Below are 24,325 nucleotides of genomic sequence, written 5' to 3' on the forward strand. Positions count from 1 at the left end.
AAAAGAAGACGAAGAGCAAACTGAGCAAATGGAACTGTAAGCCTGTGCCCTTGGGTTCAGAAACTGAGAAGAAATCTGATGGAATTGGATTGGACCCAGCTGGAAATTTTGAAGCTTTATTGGAATTTTGATTTGGGTTTGGTCGGGATGAGGGAGAGAGGGAGGGAGGGGTTGGGGTTTGACAAGGATGAAGGAGAATAGGTATTTTTTTTTTTAATCTAAAGTCCTTAGAAGTCATTTTACAAATTTATAAATTTGTTTTTAAATTTTGAAAATAAGGTGGATGGGGAAATAGGACAGGTGGGTGGAAATAGCAGCACTTTTTTTTTTCTTCCTAAAATGCCTGATTGAGCGTAAATAACATCCAATATGAATTGACATATGCTTTGTATTTTGCGGTTGATTAAATTATGACGTGGCTCAAAGATGTATGCCTTGTGTATTCCCATATTTTATATAGCTTATAGTTCTAACTGTAAATATTATTTTATCGTTACATATAATAAGCAAAACCTATTTCTTTGAGTTAGGCAGGATTTTGAAAAGCAAAACCTATAATAATAGATAGCAGCCAACAGGTGAGCCCATTGATTGTAACATTTGGATGCCAAATTATTGACCAGTTCGCAGCTCTAAGTAAAAAGAAATGAATGGCTCCGATTGGTCTCACTACACTCGTGCACTCTGCATCTGAAGTCCCACATTGGTCGTTCCTTTCCCCCCAACAACCTACGTGGCAGCATCTTGCGAAGGGCCACCTTTGATTGGTACTTCGGTCGGCCTAAGAGCAATTTTCGCGCCACTTTCGGTGGTTATGAAGTATCCAATGGAGGTTAGGTGACCGGCGCAAAGGTTAGAACCATTGATTAGGGGCCTTAACAATTTATTAGGAAGTAAAAAAGATAATTACTGTAACTTGAAAATCGCGCCGATAATACCAACTTGAGATTATGTGAATTTATGAAAATTACAACACAAAAGGAAGTGCGTAAATTCATTGGAAGATTTTGAAAAGGAACTCGAGTAGTTGTTGAAAACAGCTCAGTCATTCGAGACTCTTTTGAGTATCACTGAAGCTTTCCCGAGCTTTTTCGAGCTTCGAGTAATTCCTTTCAAATTTCTTTAAGAGAAAAACTTACGCAAGCTTTGCTTTGTTCTTATTTGGCAAATCTCTCACCAGAGCAATCATAAAAGTCAAATCATGATTTTGGGATTAGGTTTGAGCAGCATTTTGACTATCTAATATCATATTCGTTTTACTTGAGTTCTTGTCTATCTACACATCATTACCTCACAGAATAGTGACAGAAATATGGCCAAATTTTCAAATTAAAAAAAGGTGAAGAACAAATTTCCTTTTGGTACGTAATTAGAACAAAAAGATAAGATAGAAAACTATTCTCATCAAAAAAAAAAGATAGAAAACTACAAAAACCTAGGTTTGTTAGCTTCCTCTCGCTAGAAAAAAAGAAAAAGAAAACAAATTCTCGAGCTCAACAACTGCACCAGCGTTAGACCCAAAAAAATATATAATTGTTTAACTTTTTTGAGCTTCTTCTTGACTTTCCTAAACGCCTCATCTCTTGGTCTTCTCCAAATCCACATGCACCCTCCTGTTCATGCGCCATAAAATAAAGCAACAAGCTTTCGCCATTGGTTTTCTTCCCATCAATAATGATTATCTTATTTATGGCTTCCTAACTTCTCCGCATGTGGCCATGCTGCTTCGGCAAGCAAGCACCAGCTCATCTCCATCATCACCACCATCATTGCAGGTTACCCATTTCCCCATTTACCTCTGTGACTCTCTGTCTCTGAAACCACAGCAGCAATCAATGTTGTGTGCCCAAATGAAATGACCCAATACTAAAACTTTTGTTGCAGGAAGCAGCAAGGGGAAGATATCAAGATAGGCTGATTGTTGGTTGATTTTTGGGATGCCTATGGTGTGATTTGAAGCCACAAGTAAGTTTTTTTTATTTGTCTTTGATTATAGCTGTGTATGGTTTCTCTGTATATGCTAGCTCGAACATTGTTGGGTTTATGTGAAAGTGATGGGAATTAAAAAAAGTACAATTTGTGAGAGATTTTCTTGGCAACCTAACAGAGTTGGTGAAACAAGGAAAGTGTACACTTTTCTTTCTCCTAATTCAAACTTAACAGCTGCTTTTATTGACTGGATCTTCCAATTTAAAGCCTTTAATGAAGTCAACCTTATTAGCAGTAGTTTCAGAAATTAGGCTGCTCTGCTTAATATGACCATAGCTCATACACAGTTTATAATATTTCTCACGATAAGTTTTTGAATTTCATTTATCCAAATTCATGTGTAGTTGGGATCAAGAAATCAGTCTGTGCTTTGCCTGCAGGAGAAGATGGACAAGAAAGTAGAGCTTTTGTTCGTTTTGTTGATTGGAACCATTTTCTTGCATGCCACTGCGGACCCAGTTGAAGATAAGCAAGCTTTGCTAGATTTCCTTCACAATATTTCTCACTCAAACTCTATCAAATGGAATGATAACTCTTCTGTGTGCAAAACCTGGACTGGAGTGATTTGTAGCAAAGACCAGTCCAGAATAGTAGAGCTCCATTTGCCTGGAGCTGCTTTACATGGTCCAATCCCACCCAACACTCTCAGCCGCCTATCTGCCCTTCAGGTTCTCAGTCTCAGGTTGAATAGTTTAACAGGTCCATTCCCTTCTGATATTTCTAAACTTGAAAACTTAACCTCCCTTTATCTTCAATTCAACAACTTCTCCGGCCCATTGCCTTTAGATTTTTCACCTTGGAAGAATCTTACTGTCATGAATCTCTCAAACAATGCATTTAGTGGGAAAATCCCTTCCTCAATTTCAAGTTTGACTCACCTCACAGTTCTGAATCTTGCCAACAATTCGCTTTCGGGTGAAATTCCTGATCTCAATCTTCCTAGTTTGCAACAGCTTGATTTAACTAACAATAATCTCACAGGGAATGTGCCTCAGTCTCTCCAAAGATTTCCAGGTTGGGCCTTTTCAGGTAACGGTCTTTCATCACAATGGGCCCTTCCTCCAGCTCTTCCAGTTCAACCACCTAATGCTCAACCAAGAAAAAAAACAAACCTTGGTGAGCCTGCAATACTAGGTATTGTGATTGGTGGATGTGTTCTGGGGTTTGTTGTAATTGCTATTGTGATGATTATTTGCTGCACCAATAAAGAAGGTGAAAATGGGCCAGTTGAAAAACCACAGAAGAAGAAAGAAATCTTTTCAAATAAAGGAGTTTCTGAGAAACATGACAAGAATAATAGGCTTTCCTTCTTTGAGGGTTCTAATCTTGCATTTGATCTGGAGGACTTGCTGAGGGCATCTGCTGAGGTGCTTGGTAAAGGAACCTTTGGGACAACATACAAGGCTGCTTTGGAAGATGCAACTACTGTTGTGGTGAAGAGGTTGAAGGAAGTGAGTGTTGGAAAGAAGGAATTTGAGCAGCAAATGGAGATTGTAGGAAGTATCAGGCATGAGAATATAGCTGCTCTAAGGGCATATTACTATTCCAAGGATGAGAAGCTTGTTGTGTATGATTATTATGAGCAGGGGAGTGCCTCTTCATTGTTACACGGTATAACAAAAGCCTCCTCTTACATTTTTTGTTCTTTTTGACTCATTTGCATCAGATGATTGTTAGTTATGTTCAGTGTTTATAATGGTGTTTATGCATCTTTAATCTTGCAGCTAAAAGAGGAGAGGGCAGGACGCCACTAGACTGGGAGACTCGACTAAGAATAGCAATTGGTGCAGCCAGAGGCATTGCTCATATCCACACACAGAATGGTGGAAAACTTGTCCATGGAAACATAAAGGCCTCAAACATTTTCCTCAACTCTCAAGGATATGGTTGTGTGTGTGACATTGGTTTGGCAACACTGATGAGCCCAATGCCCCCGCCCGCAGCGCGTGCTGGAGGATACAGATCCCCAGAAGTGACAGACACTCGAAAGTCTTCCCATGCATCCGATGTCTACAGTTTCGGGGTCCTGATACTTGAGCTCCTCACTGGAAAAAGCCCCATACACACAACAGGTGGTGAAGAAGTTATCCACTTGGTAAGGTGGGTGAACTCTGTGGTCAGGGAGGAATGGACAGCAGAAGTATTTGATGTAGAGCTCTTGAGGTATCCAAACATAGAGGAGGAAATGGTAGAGATGTTGCAAATAGGAATGTCTTGCGTGGCTAGAATGCCGGAGCAAAGACCAAGCATGCCGGATGTGGTTAAAAGGGTGGAGGAAATTCGTCAAGTCAACACTGGAAATCCGCCATCGTCATCAGGAATATCTACTCCAGTCTTAACACCTCCACCTCCTACAGCCGAGATAGGATCCTCCTCTCAACCACAGTGAAATTCATTCTACATAGTCAAGTTGTTTATTATAATATAAATTTATTTTTATCTTTCAATTCAATTGAAATTAGTTGAACTACCTGTTGTAGTTGGTTCTTTGACTATTGTACAATTTGTCTGGGCTTGGTTGTGATGAACGTGATATTCAATTTAAGGGTCTTTGCTCATTAGTAAAACCAATCACTGTCACTGCTTGATAATGGAGGGAGGGCATATGCAGATTTATTGGTTGTGGTTCCATATCGTATAGCATATTGACGTTCTTAAACCTATCTAATTGATGGATACACTCATAACCTGCTTTTTTGTCATCTTCTTAAACCTATCTAATTAATCTTCCTTTTGGAATTCTTTCCTTGGCAAATCAAATTTTTCCGGTAGAATCACGCATCGCAAATTTTCCAACACGCAGAATCACTGATCAATGGGAAAAGAAATAAGAGACCTGCACAAAAGGCAATGTCTGCAATTGCAAACAATTATAGATCAATTTTGAAATCTACATACAATGGCATTGGCTTTTATCAATGATTTCATACATCCAGATTAAACTGGTGAGTCTGAAAAGTACACGTATCTTTTGTGGTATAAGAATCACACTGAAATGAGAACGGAAGACAACATTTTCCCTATGGGGTCGGGCATGATGCTGAACAGAAACTTAGCATGCAATAGATAAAGAATCATTCATCTTTACAATGAACACAGCTGATCCCCTGCAATCACTTCTTCAAAATTCTTGTTTTAACACCCCCTGAAATTCATATAAACAGAAAGGATTCAGGGTCCCATAATCCAGTGAAATCATTTACCGGAGCTAACAGCAAATAGTTGGGCAAATAATTTGGAAGTGGTAAAATCCTAGAACAAAAAGGTACCAGACCTTCAACTTCCTCAAATTGAACCTCCTTCACAAATTCGGCAGTTGCATTATACTCAAAACTGCAAAAAGGATAGATCACACACATTCAGTTAGAACATACAGAAGAACAATTTCAATGTAACTCAAAGAGTAAAATATTGCAATAGAAAGAGATTTCGCATATACGGCTACAATGCTAATGTCGTCCGCAACATTAAAACAGAAGTAATGCTGGGTATTGTCGTCCACTTGAAAGTAAAGAACTGCAAAGGAAAAGTTAACCCTCCTAAGAAGGATGCTTTCAACCATTAAGGTATTATCTTATATCATGAAGATTCTAAGAACGAGCATCCATCCAAACAAGCAACAACTTTCACTTTCTTTTTCCAGAATAAAGCTAACTTACATAGAAACCACATATGCAATATCCTACATAACCCCTTCTCAAAAAGTAAAGCTCATATTCCCATCTCACAGCATCTAACAAGTGGTAGCAATGGGGTTATATGCTGCACTCAGAAATGAATCTATTGACTCTCTCCCAATGGTCGTAGGTGTGACAGATATCAAGAAGAATAGTCCAATAGAAAATAAAAAACAAAAATTTTGTCTGCATAAACTTTTCCAAGATACCCAATGTGGCTACCTATTGATGCATGCATATCCAGATATGCATTTATAAGCTACAAATGAACATTGCTGATAATAACCAATGCATATGCAATCAATCTGAGATTCCTAATTAGACGTCTAACAGGAAAGTGGGGAGGTGGATTTGGTATACTAAAGAGTAAACAAGAGAAGCCATGAAAACACATAATAAGAAGCACAATTTTGCATTACCAGTTAGAGAAACAAACTTCAAGTTCATAATTAGAAGCACTCTTAGTAGCTTCAACTAAGACAGTAACGATTTCAGTCTTGCGAGTACTAGCCATGAATACATCATACTCAGTCGGAATGATAATTGCGAAAAAGTTATCACTTAGTTCACTCAAGCACATCCTCTCTACAGCTGCAAGGGCTATCCTCCGTTTCAGTGCATCGGCCTCTGGGTCAACAATGTAGATGGCAAAGTCAGTGATCATCAAAATGCGCCGCTTCATCTTCCCAGAAGCAGTAAACTTCAAAACTTTATCGGCAAACAGAACCTCCTTGTCACCTGAAAAATTCAATGCAGTGGAATTCAATCAAGTAACTCCATTAGGCACAAGAAAATGCTTAAATTCTCTTTGCATTCCATTGATTGGTTAACTGGTTCTCAAATAAGAATGATAAGCAAAATTACCAATGCTACACTATCTTTACACAACCAAACATCCTTTTATTTGTAAAGGTATCTTCTGAACCTAAACTTCCAATTCAATACCAAAAAAGAAGGCAAAATGAAAAATTGATGTTTGATTTACCAACAGATAGCAAAATTGAAAACATTATGAAAGGCGAGACCTTGTTTCTGCAAGATTTTCATCAAGTACGGATTGGAACGGACGTCGATGTAGTCCCCTTTGTATTCTCTGCGAAACGAAGCTTTTCTTCGGACCTTGACCCCCATGAAGGGCTCCTGATCTTCAGTAACGTTGCTATTTCTCACTCCGCCATTATCTTCTCCGTCGTCGTTTTGGTGGCCTAGGGCTTCCGAGGGGTTCCCTTCTTCATCTTCCGCCACGTCGTATTTGGGAATCTCTGTTGGGGATTCGTCCACCTGGACCCGCTTCGGAACCTTCAACCGCTGCATTTTCAGGCGTCGTTACGGCGACTCAGAGACGGTGAGCGACGCGGAGTGAGGTGGCGTGCGGGTGGTGGAGGCTAACTTGCTCCGGGTGTGCGCTGCGCACCATGTGCAGCAGGTGGGTTGTAATCGGTGAGTTGGATTCTCGAATCTCCTATTAATCATCCAATCTACGCAACGGCGCACGTTAGAAACGTCGATCATTGGGTCCCAAGGGAAGCGTGTGCTCTTCTGCGATCAGTTTAGGGGCTGTAGGTGATCTGAGACGTCGGCACTGCGGGACCCAGATCCATATCGACCGTCCATCAGATAACAGCAAGTGGGCTAGGATTTCCCCTCGTAATCACCGTCTACTTTCTAGCTGGTGGATCGCAGTATATAATGTGTAGGACAACTGTCATCAAACAGAATAAAATCCTGACTTAAATTTAAGAAAATTAAATAGATTCATTATTTGAATTATTATATGATTTACTTCTTCTTCTTTTTTTATTTAATGAGCCATCTATATAATTTACTTGAGATGAAATTTATATAATAATAAAAAATTAATACAGGACGATGGAATTTAATCACACATTGGAAATTGGGCCCACTCAATGTCGGTCTCCGACCGTGTGGTTGACCGCCGGCGTTTTAACTTTTAACCAACGGCAGCAGCCAACAGAAAGACCAAGTCGTTGAACGCGCCTCAGGGGGAGCGGGAAACGACGTCGCTTTGGTGTCCCAAATGAAATCACCTTGACGCAAAAGCTATATTCGATTCCGCGGTGACTTTCGGCGCCAAAAAACAAAAACCAACCGGAAAAAAAAAAAAAAAAAAGGGAAAAGAAAAGAAGAAAGAGAGATTTTCGTAAAGGGAACGCCAAGTGGGACCCAGACAGAGGGAATAGAATTTAAGCCAATCAGCAGCAACAGGTCGATTACAGAGCGGTTTTTATAAAAGTCGTTCCATTTCATCAAAACACATTCACAATCCGCCCTCCTAAATTTCCATTTTCCATCTCTTTCTTCATCTTCTTCTTCGATTCATTGTTCACGTAGGAAGGAGGACGATCTCTGTCTTCGTTTCTCTCTGTAACTCTTCCTATCAGGTACGATCTCTTCGCTGAAATTTAAGTTATTTTAGGTGCTGGTTGTTGTGCATGGTTTTGGTTTTTGATCTGAGATGGTGATTTTGGATATTGGAAATAGGGTTTCGCAAATGGCCTCCAAACGGATCTTGAAGGAACTCAAGGATTTGCAGAAGGATCCTCCTACATCATGCAGCGCCGGTAATCACATCTTCCTGCTTATGAATTCATTTCCCGTTCTGAATTCTGGGTTGTTTGCCTCATAAATTTTGAATCTATGTGTCGATGTTGGCATGAAATTTCAGCTTTAATTTTCCACTTTCCATTCCAAATGATTCCGTTTAGTGTGATCAATTGGTGCTCTATGCATGGTTGGTGATTTGCAGTGAATTATCTGGGATAGTTGAATATTGTAATTTTGGTATGTTGCAAATTTCGTAAGGAAAAATTCCTGCAAACTCTGGGTCAATTTTTTGTAGTTGATGCTAAGAAGCATATAGGGGAAACTGAAATATGACTTCCAACAATAACATTGGTAATTTTACTTATTTAATCAGTTTGTGCATAGTTACTTCACATAGGAAAGCGAAACTGCGATCAGAATTAGTATAAGCCCACATGTCACTCATAATTCATGTTGATCCTGTACACTTATGTGTCGCCTGTGCTGAGATCAGAATTGTGGGTGTATTTCTGGGTAATTTGGGTTTGTTCCTACCATATGTACCAGATAATTAATGAAGAATGATTATACACTAGGTGCTTTTCATCATATAATTGCCTTCCTGTATGGATTTGTTTTTGTGGGGTGCTATGAAATTTGGAAGGTTTTTCCTTTGGGTGTGACCATAGTTTATAAGCATGTGTTCATATCTTGGCATGAAAAATTGTGCAAACCATCATATCTACAAAGTAGGTAGTACAGGGAACATAATTGATTCCGTAACAAATTTGCATGATTAGTGCTTTGGCCTGCATATAGGATACACGACTCGATGTGCTCTTAACCGTTGTAACTTGCATTTGACTAATGTTCTTGCAATTGCTCTTGTACCATTCGTGAAACATGGTTTTGGCATTCCCATCTGGACAATCAAGTCAAAAAGCATGTTTAGCTAGCTAAAATTGATTTCTAGTATTTTCACCCTTTCCAAATTGTAATGGATTCTATTGGTCCAGCTTGGCTACCTGGTCAGATGTTCAGATTGTGACGTTGTCTGCAGCTGGATTATCCAGTCTGGTCAGAGGCTTTACATACTACCAACTGGTTTAAATTTTGAACTTTGCTCTACATGACCATAAGCATTCAAAAGATTTATTACTCTTCTTGTACTGCATATAGGAAGTGACTAAAATATATAATGTCATTTTTCTATGCTTTGTTGTTTGTTTTATGATTATGCAGATTGCCCTCAGAAGATACACATTTTTACTCATATATAGTGCTGTATCGAGGACAGATGATGTTCATTCAAGAGCTTTCTTGTGTTATTTGAAATGAGACTTTTTTAAAGCATTCTGTATAAATCTTGCTCCATTTTCCATAAATATTTGTATAATTTCATTAATTTCTGGCCTTGTTTTCTTTGGGGACGTTGCAGGTCCCGTTGCCGAAGACATGTTCCACTGGCAGGCAACAATAATGGGTCCCCCAGACAGTCCTTATGCTGGGGGTGTTTTCCTAGTTACTATTCATTTTCCTCCAGATTATCCCTTTAAGCCACCGAAGGTACTAACTATCCAATTTTAAGAATGAAGTTTGTTTCTTTATCTCTGAACGTCAGTGGTCCACACAATTCGTTTTCTCTCCTTTCTTAATTCCCGGAAACAGTGAATACTTTTACCGATGATGTGATGAAGTTTGACTGGGGTTTGAACTTGAATTGATCTCCTTATGGTAAGAGACCAAGTTTGTCAGACTCATCTTCTTCTTTCTTCCATACTCGGCAGACCTACTACCTTGAATACCCATATTTTGAACTTTTTTTAGTAATTAAGTAAGTATTCTTCTTCTACCACTACCACCTCCTCAACCACCACCACTACTTTTACTTGGGACAACCATTATCATTGCCCTTCACATTTTCAGTTATTGCACTGCAAGAAACTAATGCAGTACTCCTACTTTCCAGATGAGGGAGAATATTTGGGGTTGTATCTTTCCATAAAGTACAATAAGAAGGCTGTTGTGGACGTTTTTCCTGCATATAGCAGAAATACCATTGCATTCTCTGTGTCATCATTCAATACTTTGTGTCGTTTTTCTAATAATGGAATTCTCGTTCTCTCGTTTTCTCCCTTGCTGACAAGTTGATGGTTTTTGTAGGTGGCATTTAGAACGAAAGTATTCCACCCGAACATAAACAGCAATGGGAGCATTTGCCTTGACATCTTGAAGGAGCAGTGGAGTCCTGCTCTAACTATTTCCAAGGTTTGCTCTAATAGCCCTGAAAGCTCCAATATATAAAATTTGAGAAGTCTATATTTTAGAAGTTAGAGGAGTGACAATTGTGATGTTATCATTCTGGAAAAGTGGCTGTGACTTATCACTGCACACAGAGCCTGTTGATTTTAAACTGCTTTAAGAGTCATTCCTTGCAAATACATTTCCTCACAAATGTAGTCAGCTTTGATATTAATTTCTTTTAGGGTGTTCATTAGAAACAATTGTCACTCGAACTGGTCTGTTTATATTGTAAGTTATCATAATGTTCGTTTTCTTTATCAGGTTTTGCTTTCCATCTGTTCTCTGTTGACGGATCCGAATCCTGATGATCCATTGGTGCCGGAGATTGCCCACATGTACAAGACAGACAGGAATAAATATGAGACGACAGCAAGGAGCTGGACCCAGAAATATGCCATGGGCTAAAATGAGGTGTGGTATGTGCGATAGGAAGGCCCTTATATCTTCTTTCCCGTGGTTTTAGTTGTGTATGAGGGATGTCTCTTGAATCCTAAAATGGACTAAAGAAGAGTTCCATAACAATGTCCCCAGTATTAAAAAAAGAAAAGTCAACACATGTTGCTTTCCTATTGTTTGTATGGATAATCATAATGGTGATCTTTAGAACAATGAATAGCCTCCCCACTATTGTTTCCTTCTTGTTGTTTGTTGGAAATTTGAGCTGACGAAACTTTACCATCAGGATCAAGAACTTTCGCATTGAAATGACTACAATTCTGGTCATCCTTGAATCTAAATTGGCCATATTTGTCGGGAAAGATTTGCAGTATCTCTGTACATTTAGAAAAGTCCTTGCTCTCTTTTGTGAACGATGAATGAAGTAAAAATTGAGCGAGGCCAGACAACCGAAGGGTGGTCTTCGATTCTATAATAACTTGTTTTGGCAAATTTATAAGTACATCAAAATTCTCGCTTAATAGAAAACTGATGGCATCACAAAATAATGTAATAACGAAGACAATGTGTATATCCAGGCTTCAGAAACAAGTCTTACTTTTCTTATCCACTTGCAGTGATTGATCAATTACTTCATCCCCTCAACTGTTTGCCTAGTAGTTTCTACTTTCTTTCTTCAAATGACCCCACGGTCATGCAATCTGGGAGCTTCTCCAGCTTTACTGAGTGGGTGTGTTGATGGATTCAATTTGGCTGTTATGAATGTTCTCATTCTATAGTGATGGTGCCATATATATACCTCTCATGTGAACCTTCATATTAGCCACATAATCATTTCATTAAACTTAAGTGAAGTTACTATTCATATGAATTATGTGACAGTTTCTCCTCATGCGATTCTGATCAGGTTCGACTCTTATATTTACTAATGGCCCGTATAAAATTAAGAGCCCTTTAGGCTCGAGCAAAGCCCAAACTAAAATGTAAAATCTCAGGTTTGGGTAAGGCTGGACCAACCTCTTTGAGTTGAGACCTTGAGGCCTTTGTATGAGTTATTTCAGTTTGCAAAAGTAATAAAACATTCTAAAACAGTTAATTCTAATTTCGAAAAGTATATACAAAAAACAACGGAGGAAAATCCCCACGTTCTCCCCACTCAAAGATTAAAGTAGCCATTGTCGGTGGGTAAAAGTCAAACTTATCGGCATAGCATTAATAACACATCTAGAAATTTGCCCAATCAACTCTTCAACGGTCACAAGATAACAGCCTCGAAAAAAACCTTGGATCAATCTTGATTGATTCTCTATCAATGTGGCCGGGAGCTATTATAAGATTATTTATTATTGGTAAAAATTTATAAATAAATAAATAAAGTTTTGTATTGAATCTGGTTTTTTTTTTAACCATACTTTTGGATGAGGGAAAATAACTTGGAATTTAACTAAAAGTCGGAAATTTAAGAGGAGAAATTGACAATTTCATTGTTTGGCAACGTAAGTGTGGAATTTATTAAATGACGCACGGAAAAAACTGTGGAAATTGGAAGATCAAATTCCCGAGTTTAATTTCCACCAAAATAGGCATCATTTACAAAATTTTGTCATTTACAAAATTCGACATACATAAATCCAAACACTAAGAGCATCCGCAATGATGCTCTCTATTTCTTAGCTAAAATTTAGCTAAAAATATAAGAAAACTATTTTAGGAGCTCTCTAAAAAATTTCAAATACAACCATACTCCCTAATTTGGTGAGTCATAAATACTATAACTCTTTTTTGATTGTTCCATCTCTATTAAAAAATAAAATAAAGAATAGTTAGCATTAAATGAAGGTTTGAAATACTCATTAAATAAGGCAGCATTAAATTATAGGGAGCCACTAGGAGTCCTTTTTCTCTCCTCATATTTAGGAACTCCTAGAGGACTCCCTATTTTAGGAGGTGGATAGAGCGCATGGTTGGAGTTGCATTTTTACAATGCCTCCCTAAAATTTGTTTAAGGAGGTGATTTAGGTAGTCCATTGTAGATGCTCTAAAATCTTCAATTGATAGAAATTGAAATTATGGAAATCTAAATTCCTTCATTTTAGAATTCTATGTAATTTTCAATTATTTTATCCAAACGGAGGATAATAGTACAATTGATAGGGTAGGGGATTTCTCACATACATATAACTATAATGTTGTAGGAATTCAAACATGAGACCTATTGTTTGCAAGTCAATACTTTTTATAAACTGAGCTGCACGATTTTAGTGATGCCTCAATCGTTTACTCTGTCGTGGGATCTTAATTTTGGTAAGAGTAAAAAAGATTTGATTGTTATCAACTCATAATTAAAAATAGCTTATGGAAATTAGACCACACCACCCAAAAGATATGAAGAAGGCCAGAAAGTCACAAATGAAGAACAACAATGCCTGGGAATGCCAAAAGCAATTTAATACGTTCAACTTCCCCATAAAAAAAAAATAAAAAATATATATATATATATATATATATATATGGCCATTGAACTTTAGGTGTCATGAAATAAAATAAGCCTTTGAACATAAAAATCAAAAGGACATGGTGACCCATGTTGCATATCATATCACAATATATGTTTTAATATGAAAATACACGTGTCGAATCTTTATGCATGCAAAGGATCTGAGTTGAAAACCTAACTTGAACTGAGGATTAAAATAAAATCCGGCAAAAGGGTCGTGCCCACGAGTGGGGGTGAGCATGGTCCCTGAAAATCTGGTTCATTATTTTTAGATAGATTTAAACCCCTTAATTACCTAATCTTAATTCATTTCATGTACTTGGACTCGAAGACTTGAAGACAGACAAGGCTTGAATGCAGGCTGCTTAATGCTGATGAGAAAGACCATGACATTGACTTCCACTAAAGACTTTTTGGTGGATATTAGGTGCGTGACGTATTGAAGCTGCTGTTTGCAAAGGAGAACATGTCCATCAATAATCCAAATTCCAAATCACTCTTTAATAATGATGGTTCAGATCATTATTAACCACTAATCATTGTCTAATTGCGTACTAATATTCACTGGAAAGAGCATCGTACAAGACGAAAGCCTCTCATGCACTCCACTCCACCGAGTTTCCACATAGCTTTGTTAAATTCTTTTTGTTAATTTGTTGGCTCAAAAACTAAACTGTGGTGTATATAGATATATACAGTCTCTTTTTTATTTTTGAAATCTACATTCATAGATTATTTTTGTAAAAAATTAGACAAAAAACCGTTTCAACATCCAATATATATATATATGCACATGTAATTACAAGTACTCATGAACTGACGCGGACAATAACATAAACAACGTCGGTTTCTGTCTTCTTGTGTTTTGATTTACCTGCGAAAATTACCAGTCTTGCTTATTTTTGTAGATTTGATGAGTTTTCGACAACCCAAAACAAAGAAACTATATATATAACCAGTCTTGCTCTTGGTCATATGTTGTAGTTAGTGACATTGAGTTTTCTCTCTACCAAATCCCTTCGCACACTCATACATACTCCTAATTTTTGGGCTTTTGGAAATTGAAAACCCTTTATTCTAATTTCTAACGAAACCCATTTACTAACTAGCTTAGCCCAAATTAAAGATATCAATTGTAAATATTTTTTATATAAAAATAGAAAGAAAATATCTACCAAATCCCCTGCTTTAATGCATTCATCTAACAAGCAAGCTCCTCATTTCCCTCAGTGTCAGAGAAGAATTATAAACCCATTGGCCAAAAGTGCAATTCTACAAATTAACTTCATCGGTCATTCACCCATAAAACATTTTTAAAAATCTCCTCTTCTTCTACATATATGTATATTATTAAGTTGCACGTAAATAATATTTAAGTTGCAAAATCCAAGTGAGGCCACATCACCCCACATGGGGAAGCACACGTGACAGTTCCATGGTCACCGTCAAAGCGCAAACGCGGCCGGTCACCGGTTCGTGAACCGTATATCAGTGTCAGTTGACGGGCCCACTGCCTGAGCCGGTCACTCACTGTCGTCGAGTCTCGAGACAAAATCTCCATACATGGGCCACAGCCATTGTATCTCTGATGAAGAAGGTCTTCCCAAAACCTTTTCTACGCGGCAGCCTGCAGGGATATTGTACTAAATTAATATCACTAATATTATAATATCAAGTTCAAATATGCATAAACAATGTGATGAACGTACAACTTACAACTTACAATCATGAAACATATTTTCGCAGATTAGCTTAGGTTGCAGAAACAAATGGCAGTTCAGTCCAGTCCAGGTGTTCTTCTCCCAACCTCTTTGCACACGATGCCCGCACGTCTTTACACTGATCACCAGATTTTTATCATTTTCAAATGTTTCTTGTTCTTTTCAATATAAACTGTATAATTAAATGCAGGTTTGGCATTGCCAAGCAAAAGATAATTAACTTTATCTGACTGGGACTGCAAATCTTAATATAAGTTTGCAGGCACGCGAATAGGATGCTAGCCAGCTACCTCCTCTGCTGTTTGAACTTTGAACTACAAGTCGTAGGAAGGAAGAAGTGATCGTTCTTCATATGTTTCCCAAACACTGTCGTTCCAATTCCGAAGGTGAAAGTAATTATAACGGGATTGTTTTCTTTCTTTATTGCTTTAAACTGTCTGCCTCAAGAAAATGAAGATTACATTACATGTGTGTGTGAGAGAGAAAGAGAGAGAGAGAGAGAGACCAACATCTCTTGCTTCAAAGAGAAGCTTGTGATAGTTTCTAAATGAAGATTAATATTAATTAAATACGATTAGTTTTATAGTATAAGGGATGGTAGAGAAGGGTTTAAATTATGGGTCACGGCCATGAAAGTCTGAGCAAAGTTGTTTGTTGCAGCAGAGAAACACACACGCACATTAATACCGACACAATAATAAAGCCATAGCTATCTGCTTCGAAGTCGTGTGGAGCTCTGGAGGTGGCCCTTCTTTTCACAATAGATCTTGTTCTGTTATTATTTTATTTACCTTTTTTTGGGATTAAATACCCAAACTTGATATGGGTGCGTGGTTTTCTTCCCCCTTAATTTATGTTTTCTCAACTTTTAGGGTCATCCCTGCGATAAATTTGGAACTTCAATTCATTCTTGGCACAATGAAATTGTTGTTTTTTCCCTTTTAATTTTGACTTTCTTTCTTTTTAACCAAACAAGCGGTAGTATTTTATTAGATCAATTGAAAAAGTACATAGGCAACCATCTCGATTAGCAATACAACATACATGAGTAAAGTTTCCCAAGTGACTAGAGTCACCTCTATAAATGAAACGATTCGGAGAGAATAAATCGCGAATAACTTGTCTAAAAACCCCTATTTACAGTCTAAGTTATCCTAGATCAAGTGAGTTACATCAAGAACAAAATCTGGCCGCTAACCACCATAACTCTCCTAAAGAAACTAGACCACCTAGCAAATTCAACAAATTTTTTAGGAGTTACAAGAGAAAACCGGCTCGTCATCCTCCTATACCCTCTTTTTTTTTTTTCTTTTTTTTTTTAAGACTCACCAATTGTTGTAATCTCTCCATCACAAAAAAACAAAAACAAAAACAAAAACATACACACACTTAACCACATTACTCTAGTTCTTGCATTCACGTACAGAAATAAAAAAAAGGAAAGGAAAAAAAAAACAAATTTAGACATGCAATTTTTTTTTGGGGGAGAAAGTACATTTAAAAAAGAATAAAGTTGAAGACATATAATCTTTGGGAGTATGATGAGCCGGTAACAACACTTAAATCAAGGGTGTCTAGGGCATGCATGACGCAGATTAACATAATATTGATGGATTAGAAAGACTAATGAGCAAAGAATCAAACAAGGATCTTGGAGTTGATGCTATAGCTATTGCTTACTGCTTATCTCATTGAGTCATTGACTTTATCCCCAAGTTCAAGTTGTATTCATTTGTAGGCTTTTACCAAACTAACCAACATATATATACTTCCAAATACATATATTTATATATAAACAAAACCAAAAAAAAAACAAATTATATATCAATATCAGTTGCAGAAAAGAAAACAAACAATAACGTTATTATTATAAAAGTATAAAGTATATACAAGTAGGAGGCAAGGTACCCGGTGATTTGTCGAATTTGATGTTCTTCTTTAGCTGTCTTGAGGATAATTAATGGTTCACTTGGCTCAATGGCACCAGGGCCAAACTCCAAGAACCAGCACAACTCTCTCATTTTGTCCACTTTGCCAATCCATATATATATTTAATCATATTTATAATTACTTTCATTTCCCAATTAAACATAATGCACGGGATCTTCAAATTATAATCTCTCTTTCTCTCTCTCCCCTACGCTTACACCTGTACAACTTAAGAAAACAGTCTATGAGTTAAATTATAATCTCTCTTTCTTATAATTTGAAACTGAGACTTAATAAATTGTTGTCAATTTGTATTCTTCTAAATTATAAGAACAAAACAGTCTATGAGTTAAAAGCTCTAATAGCATATATACATCCTCCAACAACAGATAGAATTCCTGCTACCTGCACTAGTTTCCCAAAATAGCAGTTGCGTTCTGTCCTTTCCCAACACTGAAAGCTTCATTCGGACTATAGTTGGAGGACCACGGTCAAACTTTATTCGAAGCTGCCGCTGCTTTTTAAAACAAATTCCAAGTTGCTGGTACAATATATATAAGTCGAGGGAGATTCACATGTAAAGTTTTAAATGTACTTATACAATATATATATATATATATATATATATATATATATATATATATATATATATATATATTTACTTATTGGATGAAATAGTCGGTTAATTTAATTGTTATAATCCTAAAAATAAAGGTGAAGTAGAAAATGACTTTTCATGTAATCACAATAAACACCGAGTGAGGAAGGGCACATGAAGTTTCCAGACTCCAGAAAGTCGTAGAAATAAGCCATGATCATCATGTGAAAGAGTGTGAGAGTGAGAGAGAGAGAGCACACCACTTTGTTCATTACTTATATATATTTATATAGTCAGTCAGTCTTTGAGATATCAGATTTTACATGCAGGCGTGCTACGCGTGACAAGTCCTTAATGCTTTTGTTTGCCTACAAATGGTGCTCCGTTGGACCAATTTGCTCATAATGCTTCAACCCCACTTATTTTCAAACGCAAACTGATGCTATGTAAACCAAAACACCCCTATCCAAATCGGCAATTTCTTTTCTTTTTTCTTCTTCTTCGAATTCATATTCAGCTATAATCTCTTATAAGGAACCTGTGACTCTCTGTGATTGTGAGGGACTAACAAACCAATCATTGGGTGCCACATAATGATGACATTTGCATCGCTGGAGCTAGGAGAGCCCAGGTCACCAGTAACATGAGTTTTTATTAGTCTTTTAGTCTTCCGGATTCAAATTGTAAACGAAAACAAACCAAGTCGGCCTTTTTGTTTGATTCACCGTTTGGAGCCAATGTCTGATTTTCATTTGATTATTAATTAACCTTCAAGTCATGTAAGCATAATATACCAAGACTCACATTTTTGTTACTAATATTTACTTCTTTTAAGTATGATCCTCACTCGCATTTATTTAAACAGATATCACTCTAACTACGAAGAATATGATATATGTAACGTAACACTTTCTTCTTTTTGAAATTTTTGACGGTAAGTGGTGCTTTGTAACTCTAGTAGTACAACGCGCTTCTTAACGAATTTTAAGGTTCGACTCATTCAGACTCCCTTTGTAAACAAAGAAAGAAAAATGCACGGTCAAGTTCTTGATACAAGGCCATCCCTGTCATTGTTACTGCAGGCAAGAAAATATCGTGGAATCTGTTTGTTAGCTTCTGGTCTATTTAAGTTGAGTTCCCTAGTCCTTGGAGCTTTTGCTACTTGCCTAGGAATTAACGGGAGGGGAACAATAATTACAACGACAGATTATGTACTGCCCATATCCTTAAACACACACACATATATATAGAAGAAGACAATAGTAGCCAGCCGACCAATTGCAAATGTTGTACGTACTATGATTAGATATGGACCAATGGACAATTAACTTTGTTAATTAGTTAATTAAATGTCAACAGGCTGGGGTCAACTACTCTGATTTATGTTTTATATTTGGTGTTTCTCCACGAGTTTCAAAATCAAACCAATTTCGATATCCTTATAGTTAAGCATACATCCTGTTTTCAAATTTTCGTATATTATCTTGTAAATTCGAGAGAATATATCCTTAGATAAAATTTAGGGAGGAAGTGAGAAAACCTACCTCCAACCATGCTTCCTATCCAACACCTAAAATAGGGAGATTTCTAGGAACTCCTAAATATAAGGAGAGATAAAGTACTTCTAATGGAACTCCTATAATTAAATAAGTATTTATTTAATTCTAACCATTTATTATTATTATTTTATTTGAAGAGGGAGCATTTATGTTAAACTAAAAAAAGAAATAAATCATTTACGATTCTCGAAACTAGGGAACATGGTTGGAGTTGAAATTTTATGAGAAGCTTCTAAATTGTGTTATGGTAATTATTTAATTATCAATAATCATTTGCACAAAATATCAAATGACCGTTACGATGCCACGAATAAATTAGAAACAAGGAAATGAAACCAAATTAATAGCTGGCAGAGAAATTACACGTAGAATTTCTTATCTGATGTTAAATAAATAAAAATATTAAGTGGTAAAGGTGACATGAATAGTTAATCACACTTAGACTCACACTTAGACTCATTTACCTTCTTCTTTTTTTCCTGGTAAATTAATAAGACTTTAATTTATTTTTTCTTTTGTGAATTTTGAAAAGACTTGCTTAGCAAGAAATTAGCGTAAACAAATTAAGTGATCAGATTGGAAGGTGAGCATATCTCGGTAGTAGGAACAAATCGGCAGAAAAAACCCAGAGACGTACAAAACCCCAATTATAAATGGCGGCGAATTCTAAGTTGCCCGCCACGTTACTACCAGCTGTTAAAAAGTAATTTTTTTTTAAAAAGTGGGTTAAAATTAAAAAAACACTAAAATCACCCACCAAGCCAGCACAAGTTGAACTGTTACCATGGCAACGGATTACAAAGTGACAACAATACCCTCGCATGCTTACCTTATTTACCCACGAGCAGAAAAGAGTAAGTAAGTAAATTAAAGCGGTCAAACAATTTGACCGACGAATGTAGCAGGGCCGGGCATCTTGGGCCTCACGTGACAGGCCTCACGGAGTTCAAGATGCACAAGTGAAATGATATTTGCTGAGTCAGCAGCTTATGATGTTCGCTCATTGGGGCCGAACTTGTCGCGGACCCACCATGTATACGTGTAACAATCTGGACGTATTCTCGGGATGTGGCGGACCGTATATGGTATCTGTTTCTCATATCTCCACGGTTATGACCGGAACCAGTAACCGGCTTCTGATATTTTTACTTACTTTATAAAAAATAAAAATAAAATAAAATATTAGAACAGTAATTTGGGATTTTCTAATTTCGGCTATTGAGATCCTATAAAACAGCGATGGAGTGTTTTGGTGGTCACCGAAACTAAACATACAAAACAAATCGTTTTGCTTCTTCTTCACTCTCTCTCAACTCTGAAAACATTCCGCATACTTGTTCCACCCCTACCTCCCTCTTGACTCTCTCTCTCGCGCTATATTCTTGTTCGATTATTCTTCAACACTTTGCTGGGATTTGATCAGAGTTTCCTGATTAAGCCCCCTCAGGTATCAAACACTGTAGAAATCAAAGAAAAACTTCCCTGTTTTGATACTTTTACAATCAGGAGTGAATTGGCTGGGCAACTTAACTCACTTACCATTTATGCTTTTCTGCTTCCTCCTTTAAGACCCTCCTTCCTCACCACTCTTTTAACATCATTCTTCCCCTCTGAAACTTTCTCCTTTTCTCTTTCCTCTTGCCTTTGTTAAAGGCTCTTCCCTGTTCTCTGCTTATCTCTAAGTTTTTGAGTCTTCTTGCTTACTGGTCCTCTTTATTCTCTGCCTCCCTTTGTGGGGTCTCTGATTCTTTTTCCTTCCGATGCGAAGATAGAGAGAGAGAGAATCAAAGAGCCTTCCCGTACCACCACTGAAAAAAGAACAAATCTTGGACTTGAAAATGGACTCTAGTATTCTATGTCCAATCAAATACACTGAGCACCGAAACACCATAAAAAAATTGACCAAACCCCGGAAGAAACCAACAACAGAGTCTACCTCTTCATCCATCCCGAGAATCGTTCGAATTTCTATGACCGATCCAGACGCCACGGACTCCTCCAGTGGCGAAGAAGACGAGTTTTTTGGGCGTCAGAGAGTGAAGCACTACATCAACGAAATCAACATCCAAACCGACTTCAGAAACACCTTGGTCCTCCCCAACAACGGCCGCAAACGCTCGACCGTCCAGCCTCCGGCGAGTCGGCCGATGGTGAAAAACTCCATTTCGCAGACCAATGGGAGCAGGAAGTTCCGCGGCGTACGGCAACGGCCTTGGGGCAAATGGGCGGCTGAGATTAGAGATCCCGCCCGACGTGTACGGCTGTGGTTGGGGACCTTCGAAACTGCTGAGGAGGCCGCTATGGTTTATGATAATGCTGCCATTAAACTCCGCGGCCCTGACGCTTTAACTAATTTTGTCTCACCGCTACCCAAAGAAGAAGAGAAGCCAGAGCTTCCCGTTGAGCCTCTCATCGAGGAGGCTGAGCCTGTTATTGAGTCTCTTGAGGTCGAGATCACCAACGGAACGACGTCGGGTTCTGGTTACGATTCCGGGTCGGAGTCTCACAACAATCTTTCATCCCCTACCTCTGTTCTTCACTTCAGAACTCAGCCCAAAATGGAAGAAGCTCATGAGCCGCAAAAGCTTCAGGTATTTGACCAAGTGATGCAGGAGTGTGAAGATGAGACCGGTACGAATTTCGTATCTGACGATTTGGGTAATTATTTGCCTCTGGACTTGCCGTACTTGGATGACGTGTTCAGCTTCCCAGCCCCGGATTCTCCCTTGTTCTTCGATACGCCGATGTTTTTCGACGACGCCACCGCCGCGGCCGCGACGCTTCCCGAGTGTTTACTGAAGGAGGATTTCAGCGACATGTTTGGTGACACATACGACACGTCGTTGTCACCGACGACGTCGTCTATGTGCCAAGGAGGGGAGGACTATTTTCAAGACATTTTGTTTGGTTCAGACCCCCTTGTTGTCCTCTGAGAGACTGAGACTGAGCCTGAGCCTGAGCCTGAGCCAGTCAGAAGCCACAGTTTTGCCGCCGTTGCCTGACCGATTTCTGGGTCAGATTTTTGTTGTTACGGACCAAATTTCGGCATCTTTTTTAATTATTAATTTTGCTGTGTTAGTATTAGTAATTACTTATTTATTCGTTTAAACATCTCCGTTAAAAAATTGACGGAGAGAGATTAGTTGAGTGAGAGTTTTGTGGTTTAGCGAGTGTATAATTATTTATTAATTTTGACGGATTAATGAAGGTATTTATATAATGTTTTAAATATATATTGGCTTTAACACAGTCATCGCCTTTTAACTTTGTCTTTTGATAAGCATAATTAATTAAATTAAATTTGTTAATTACTGAAGTCACCCACCGTGGCATTCTTTCTGCCCAAACCACGAGTAGAGAGAGATTAGGAGTAGTCGCGCGATTTGCGGTGGTGGCTGGTTAAATTGGGTCAATATAGGTGTGAATTTTTTGGAGCTTTTGTTTGTTTCTTGTTCATTTTTTTCAACGTTTATAATGGCTATTGTTATATTGTCACACGTTCACATAAATATGGCCTTTTTATGCGGCGAAAGCATAAGCTAACAAAAACTAAATGTGGCCTTTTTATTGTGAATGTTATGTGATGTATTAATGGCTAATGAGGGATTTAAATCCGAGCTGAGCTGGCATCATTACTTTGGCAAAATCTGAATTGGCAAGCATGGAAAATGGAAAATGATCCTTCCCGCCAAGTATAATATTTATTTACAAAAATATCTAGTTGTTTTGCTTTTGATTTTGACTGGTTTTCAAGATGCTACAACTAGGAATGTAGCAATTCAACCTTTTAAGTGGAAAACTAAAAGAGATGGTACTATGAATGCAATATTTTTGTTGGTGATAAAAAGTTTGGGAGGAGGGGAGATTACCCCATCCTAGAATCAGGGCATACTAAGACTTTTTTTAGGACTTACATAAGCCCCTTGCTAGTGAAGAGAACGATCCTTATAAATTCAACAAACTCTTGTTGGCTATGAATGCAAATCTTTTGCAACTAGGATTTGAAATATTGATGTCATTTTAAGAAATATTATGGGGAAAATTAACTCGTGAGATGAATGTTGTTGTTGAATATTATGAGAAGATTCGTGTGCCTATTTATCACAAATTAATTATTTAAGTGGCCCTTGCAATTTGCAAACACTGGTAATTGCGTTGCTTGAGAGTAAACAAGAGGAAGTAGCCCCCATGATTATGTCTCAAATAAGTTGATATTTACATGTTAATGGAAAGACTCAAGAGAAAGAAAAGTAGACAATTAATCATAATTGTGTCTAAAACTTGATTAACCTACGTATCTCCACTCATAAATATAGAGAGTTTACCCTAAACCCTGATGAATTGGCAATTTGACAGTACTCTTTTATAATGTTCAAATGGATTACTTTTGTAGCAGCATAATTGGCACCGTAATTATCACATCACATCACATCAGTTTAGATTAGAGTTGTGTTTTCCGGGTGTGAAATCATGGAATGGAAGGAAAAGCTTTTTAAGGTAGAAACACATAATTTGATTTGAGTTGACCCATTGCCTCCGTCTAGCATTATTCCAATGCAAAGGGCTCCTCCATAAGACTGTGGACATGATGCATGGAGCCAGCCGACGGAGGTTTGCTTCTTTTTATTTCACAGTTGATGAGATTGGTGACGGAGGGAGGGACCGGTTGGTAAGGAAAATGAATTGAACTGGGTCAATGTATGCAAAATCAAAGAAAATGGCATGCAATTTGGGCGTGTAACCTAAGAAAACAATTCATAATTTCAATTTCATACGCTGTGTGTGTTGCTGACTTCTCCACATTCAATTTCATATAGAATGAGAATGCCGCAAATAAAAATTTAACAAAAGGGCTCTAAAGTTTGACTATCTATGCTTTTCTTTCTTCTTATATTTTTCCCTAATATAAGGCACAACTACATAGGCAGCAGGCAGGCAACTTCTTTCATGCATCTTCCCTAATATTCTCAAAAAGGGAAATGCCATTCAATACCGTTTCCCTAATTAAGTAAGTAAACGCATTATTATGATCATTAATAATTTCCTAATTACAGCTTTATCTTTACTGATAACGAGAGAGCAAGAAACAAGTACATAAATTGATTGTCACG

General features: G+C 37.6%; 4 protein-coding genes across 6 annotated transcripts; 3 read left to right on the forward strand and 1 right to left on the reverse strand.

The window, feature by feature from the left end:
• Window positions 1-1,444: 1,444 nt before the first annotated feature.
• On the forward strand, window positions 1,445-4,556 carry LOC110767161 (Leucine-rich repeat protein kinase family protein). Of its 2 annotated transcripts, none has more exons than XM_021970616.2 (4): window positions 1,445-1,775; window positions 1,885-1,965; window positions 2,334-3,600; window positions 3,714-4,556. In XM_021970616.2, the coding sequence occupies exons 3-4, from the start codon at window positions 2,376-2,378 to the stop codon at window positions 4,376-4,378; spliced, it is 1,890 nt and encodes a 629-aa protein (XP_021826308.2). In that variant the 5' UTR covers window positions 1,445-1,775; window positions 1,885-1,965; window positions 2,334-2,375; the 3' UTR covers window positions 4,379-4,556. The 2 variants fall into 2 exon arrangements, with proteins under 2 accessions (XP_021826308.2, XP_021826307.2); XM_021970615.2 differs by having other exon boundaries at window positions 2,370-3,600.
• Window positions 4,557-4,832: 276 nt separating this feature from the next.
• LOC110767162 (myosin heavy chain-like protein) lies at window positions 4,833-7,122 on the reverse strand. Its single transcript, XM_021970618.2, has 4 exons — window positions 6,692-7,122; window positions 6,086-6,404; window positions 5,264-5,322; window positions 4,833-5,134 (listed from the first exon to the last, which is right to left on the reverse strand). The coding sequence occupies exons 1-4, from the start codon at window positions 6,978-6,980 to the stop codon at window positions 5,103-5,105; spliced, it is 699 nt and encodes a 232-aa protein (XP_021826310.1). The 5' UTR covers window positions 6,981-7,122; the 3' UTR covers window positions 4,833-5,102.
• A 775-nt stretch (window positions 7,123-7,897) lies between these two features.
• UBC10 (ubiquitin-conjugating enzyme 10) lies at window positions 7,898-11,148 on the forward strand. Of its 2 annotated transcripts, none has more exons than XM_021970619.2 (5): window positions 7,898-8,068; window positions 8,169-8,248; window positions 9,649-9,776; window positions 10,374-10,478; window positions 10,776-11,148. In XM_021970619.2, exons 2-5 carry the CDS (start codon window positions 8,179-8,181, stop codon window positions 10,917-10,919), a joined length of 447 nt encoding a protein of 148 aa, XP_021826311.1. In that variant the 5' UTR covers window positions 7,898-8,068; window positions 8,169-8,178; the 3' UTR covers window positions 10,920-11,148. The 2 variants fall into 2 exon arrangements, with proteins under 2 accessions (XP_021826311.1, XP_088104972.1); XM_088248846.1 differs by lacking the exon at window positions 7,898-8,068 and adding an exon at window positions 9,227-9,314.
• Window positions 11,149-20,469: 9,321 nt separating this feature from the next.
• On the forward strand, window positions 20,470-22,445 carry CRF3 (cytokinin response factor 3). Its single transcript, XM_021970574.2, has one exon. The coding sequence runs from the start codon at window positions 21,053-21,055 to the stop codon at window positions 22,145-22,147; it is 1,095 nt and encodes a 364-aa protein (XP_021826266.1). The 5' UTR covers window positions 20,470-21,052; the 3' UTR covers window positions 22,148-22,445.
• Window positions 22,446-24,325: the final 1,880 nt, after the last annotated feature.

Source organism: Prunus avium, chromosome 2 (assembly GCF_965620075.1).
Source record: "Prunus avium chromosome 2, drPruAviu1.hap1.1, whole genome shotgun sequence".
In the NCBI taxonomy this organism is placed as follows: domain Eukaryota; kingdom Viridiplantae; phylum Streptophyta; class Magnoliopsida; order Rosales; family Rosaceae; genus Prunus; species Prunus avium.

Coding starts and splice junctions, on each gene's coding strand:
- CRF3 (XM_021970574.2), top strand. CDS start 21,053: ATGGACTCTAGTATTCTATGTCCAATCAAATACACTGAGCACCGAAAC.
- UBC10 (XM_021970619.2), top strand. CDS start 8,179: ATGGCCTCCAAACGGATCTTGAAGGAACTCAAGGATTTGCAGAAGGAT. Junction 8,249..9,648: donor TCCTACATCATGCAGCGCCG/GTAATCACATCT, acceptor GGGACGTTGCAG/GTCCCGTTGCCGAAGACATG. Junction 10,479..10,775: donor CTGCTCTAACTATTTCCAAG/GTTTGCTCTAAT, acceptor TTTCTTTATCAG/GTTTTGCTTTCCATCTGTTC.
- LOC110767161 (XM_021970616.2), top strand. CDS start 2,376: ATGGACAAGAAAGTAGAGCTTTTGTTCGTTTTGTTGATTGGAACCATT. Junction 3,601..3,713: donor TGCCTCTTCATTGTTACACG/GTATAACAAAAG, acceptor TTAATCTTGCAG/CTAAAAGAGGAGAGGGCAGG.
- LOC110767162 (XM_021970618.2), bottom strand. CDS start 6,980: ATGCAGCGGTTGAAGGTTCCGAAGCGGGTCCAGGTGGACGAATCCCCA. Junction 5,323..6,085: donor GAAGTTTGTTTCTCTAACTG/GTAATGCAAAAT, acceptor TCCTTTTTGCAG/TTTTGAGTATAATGCAACTG. Junction 5,135..5,263: donor TCAATTTGAGGAAGTTGAAG/GTCTGGTACCTT, acceptor TATGAATTTCAG/GGGGTGTTAAAACAAGAATT.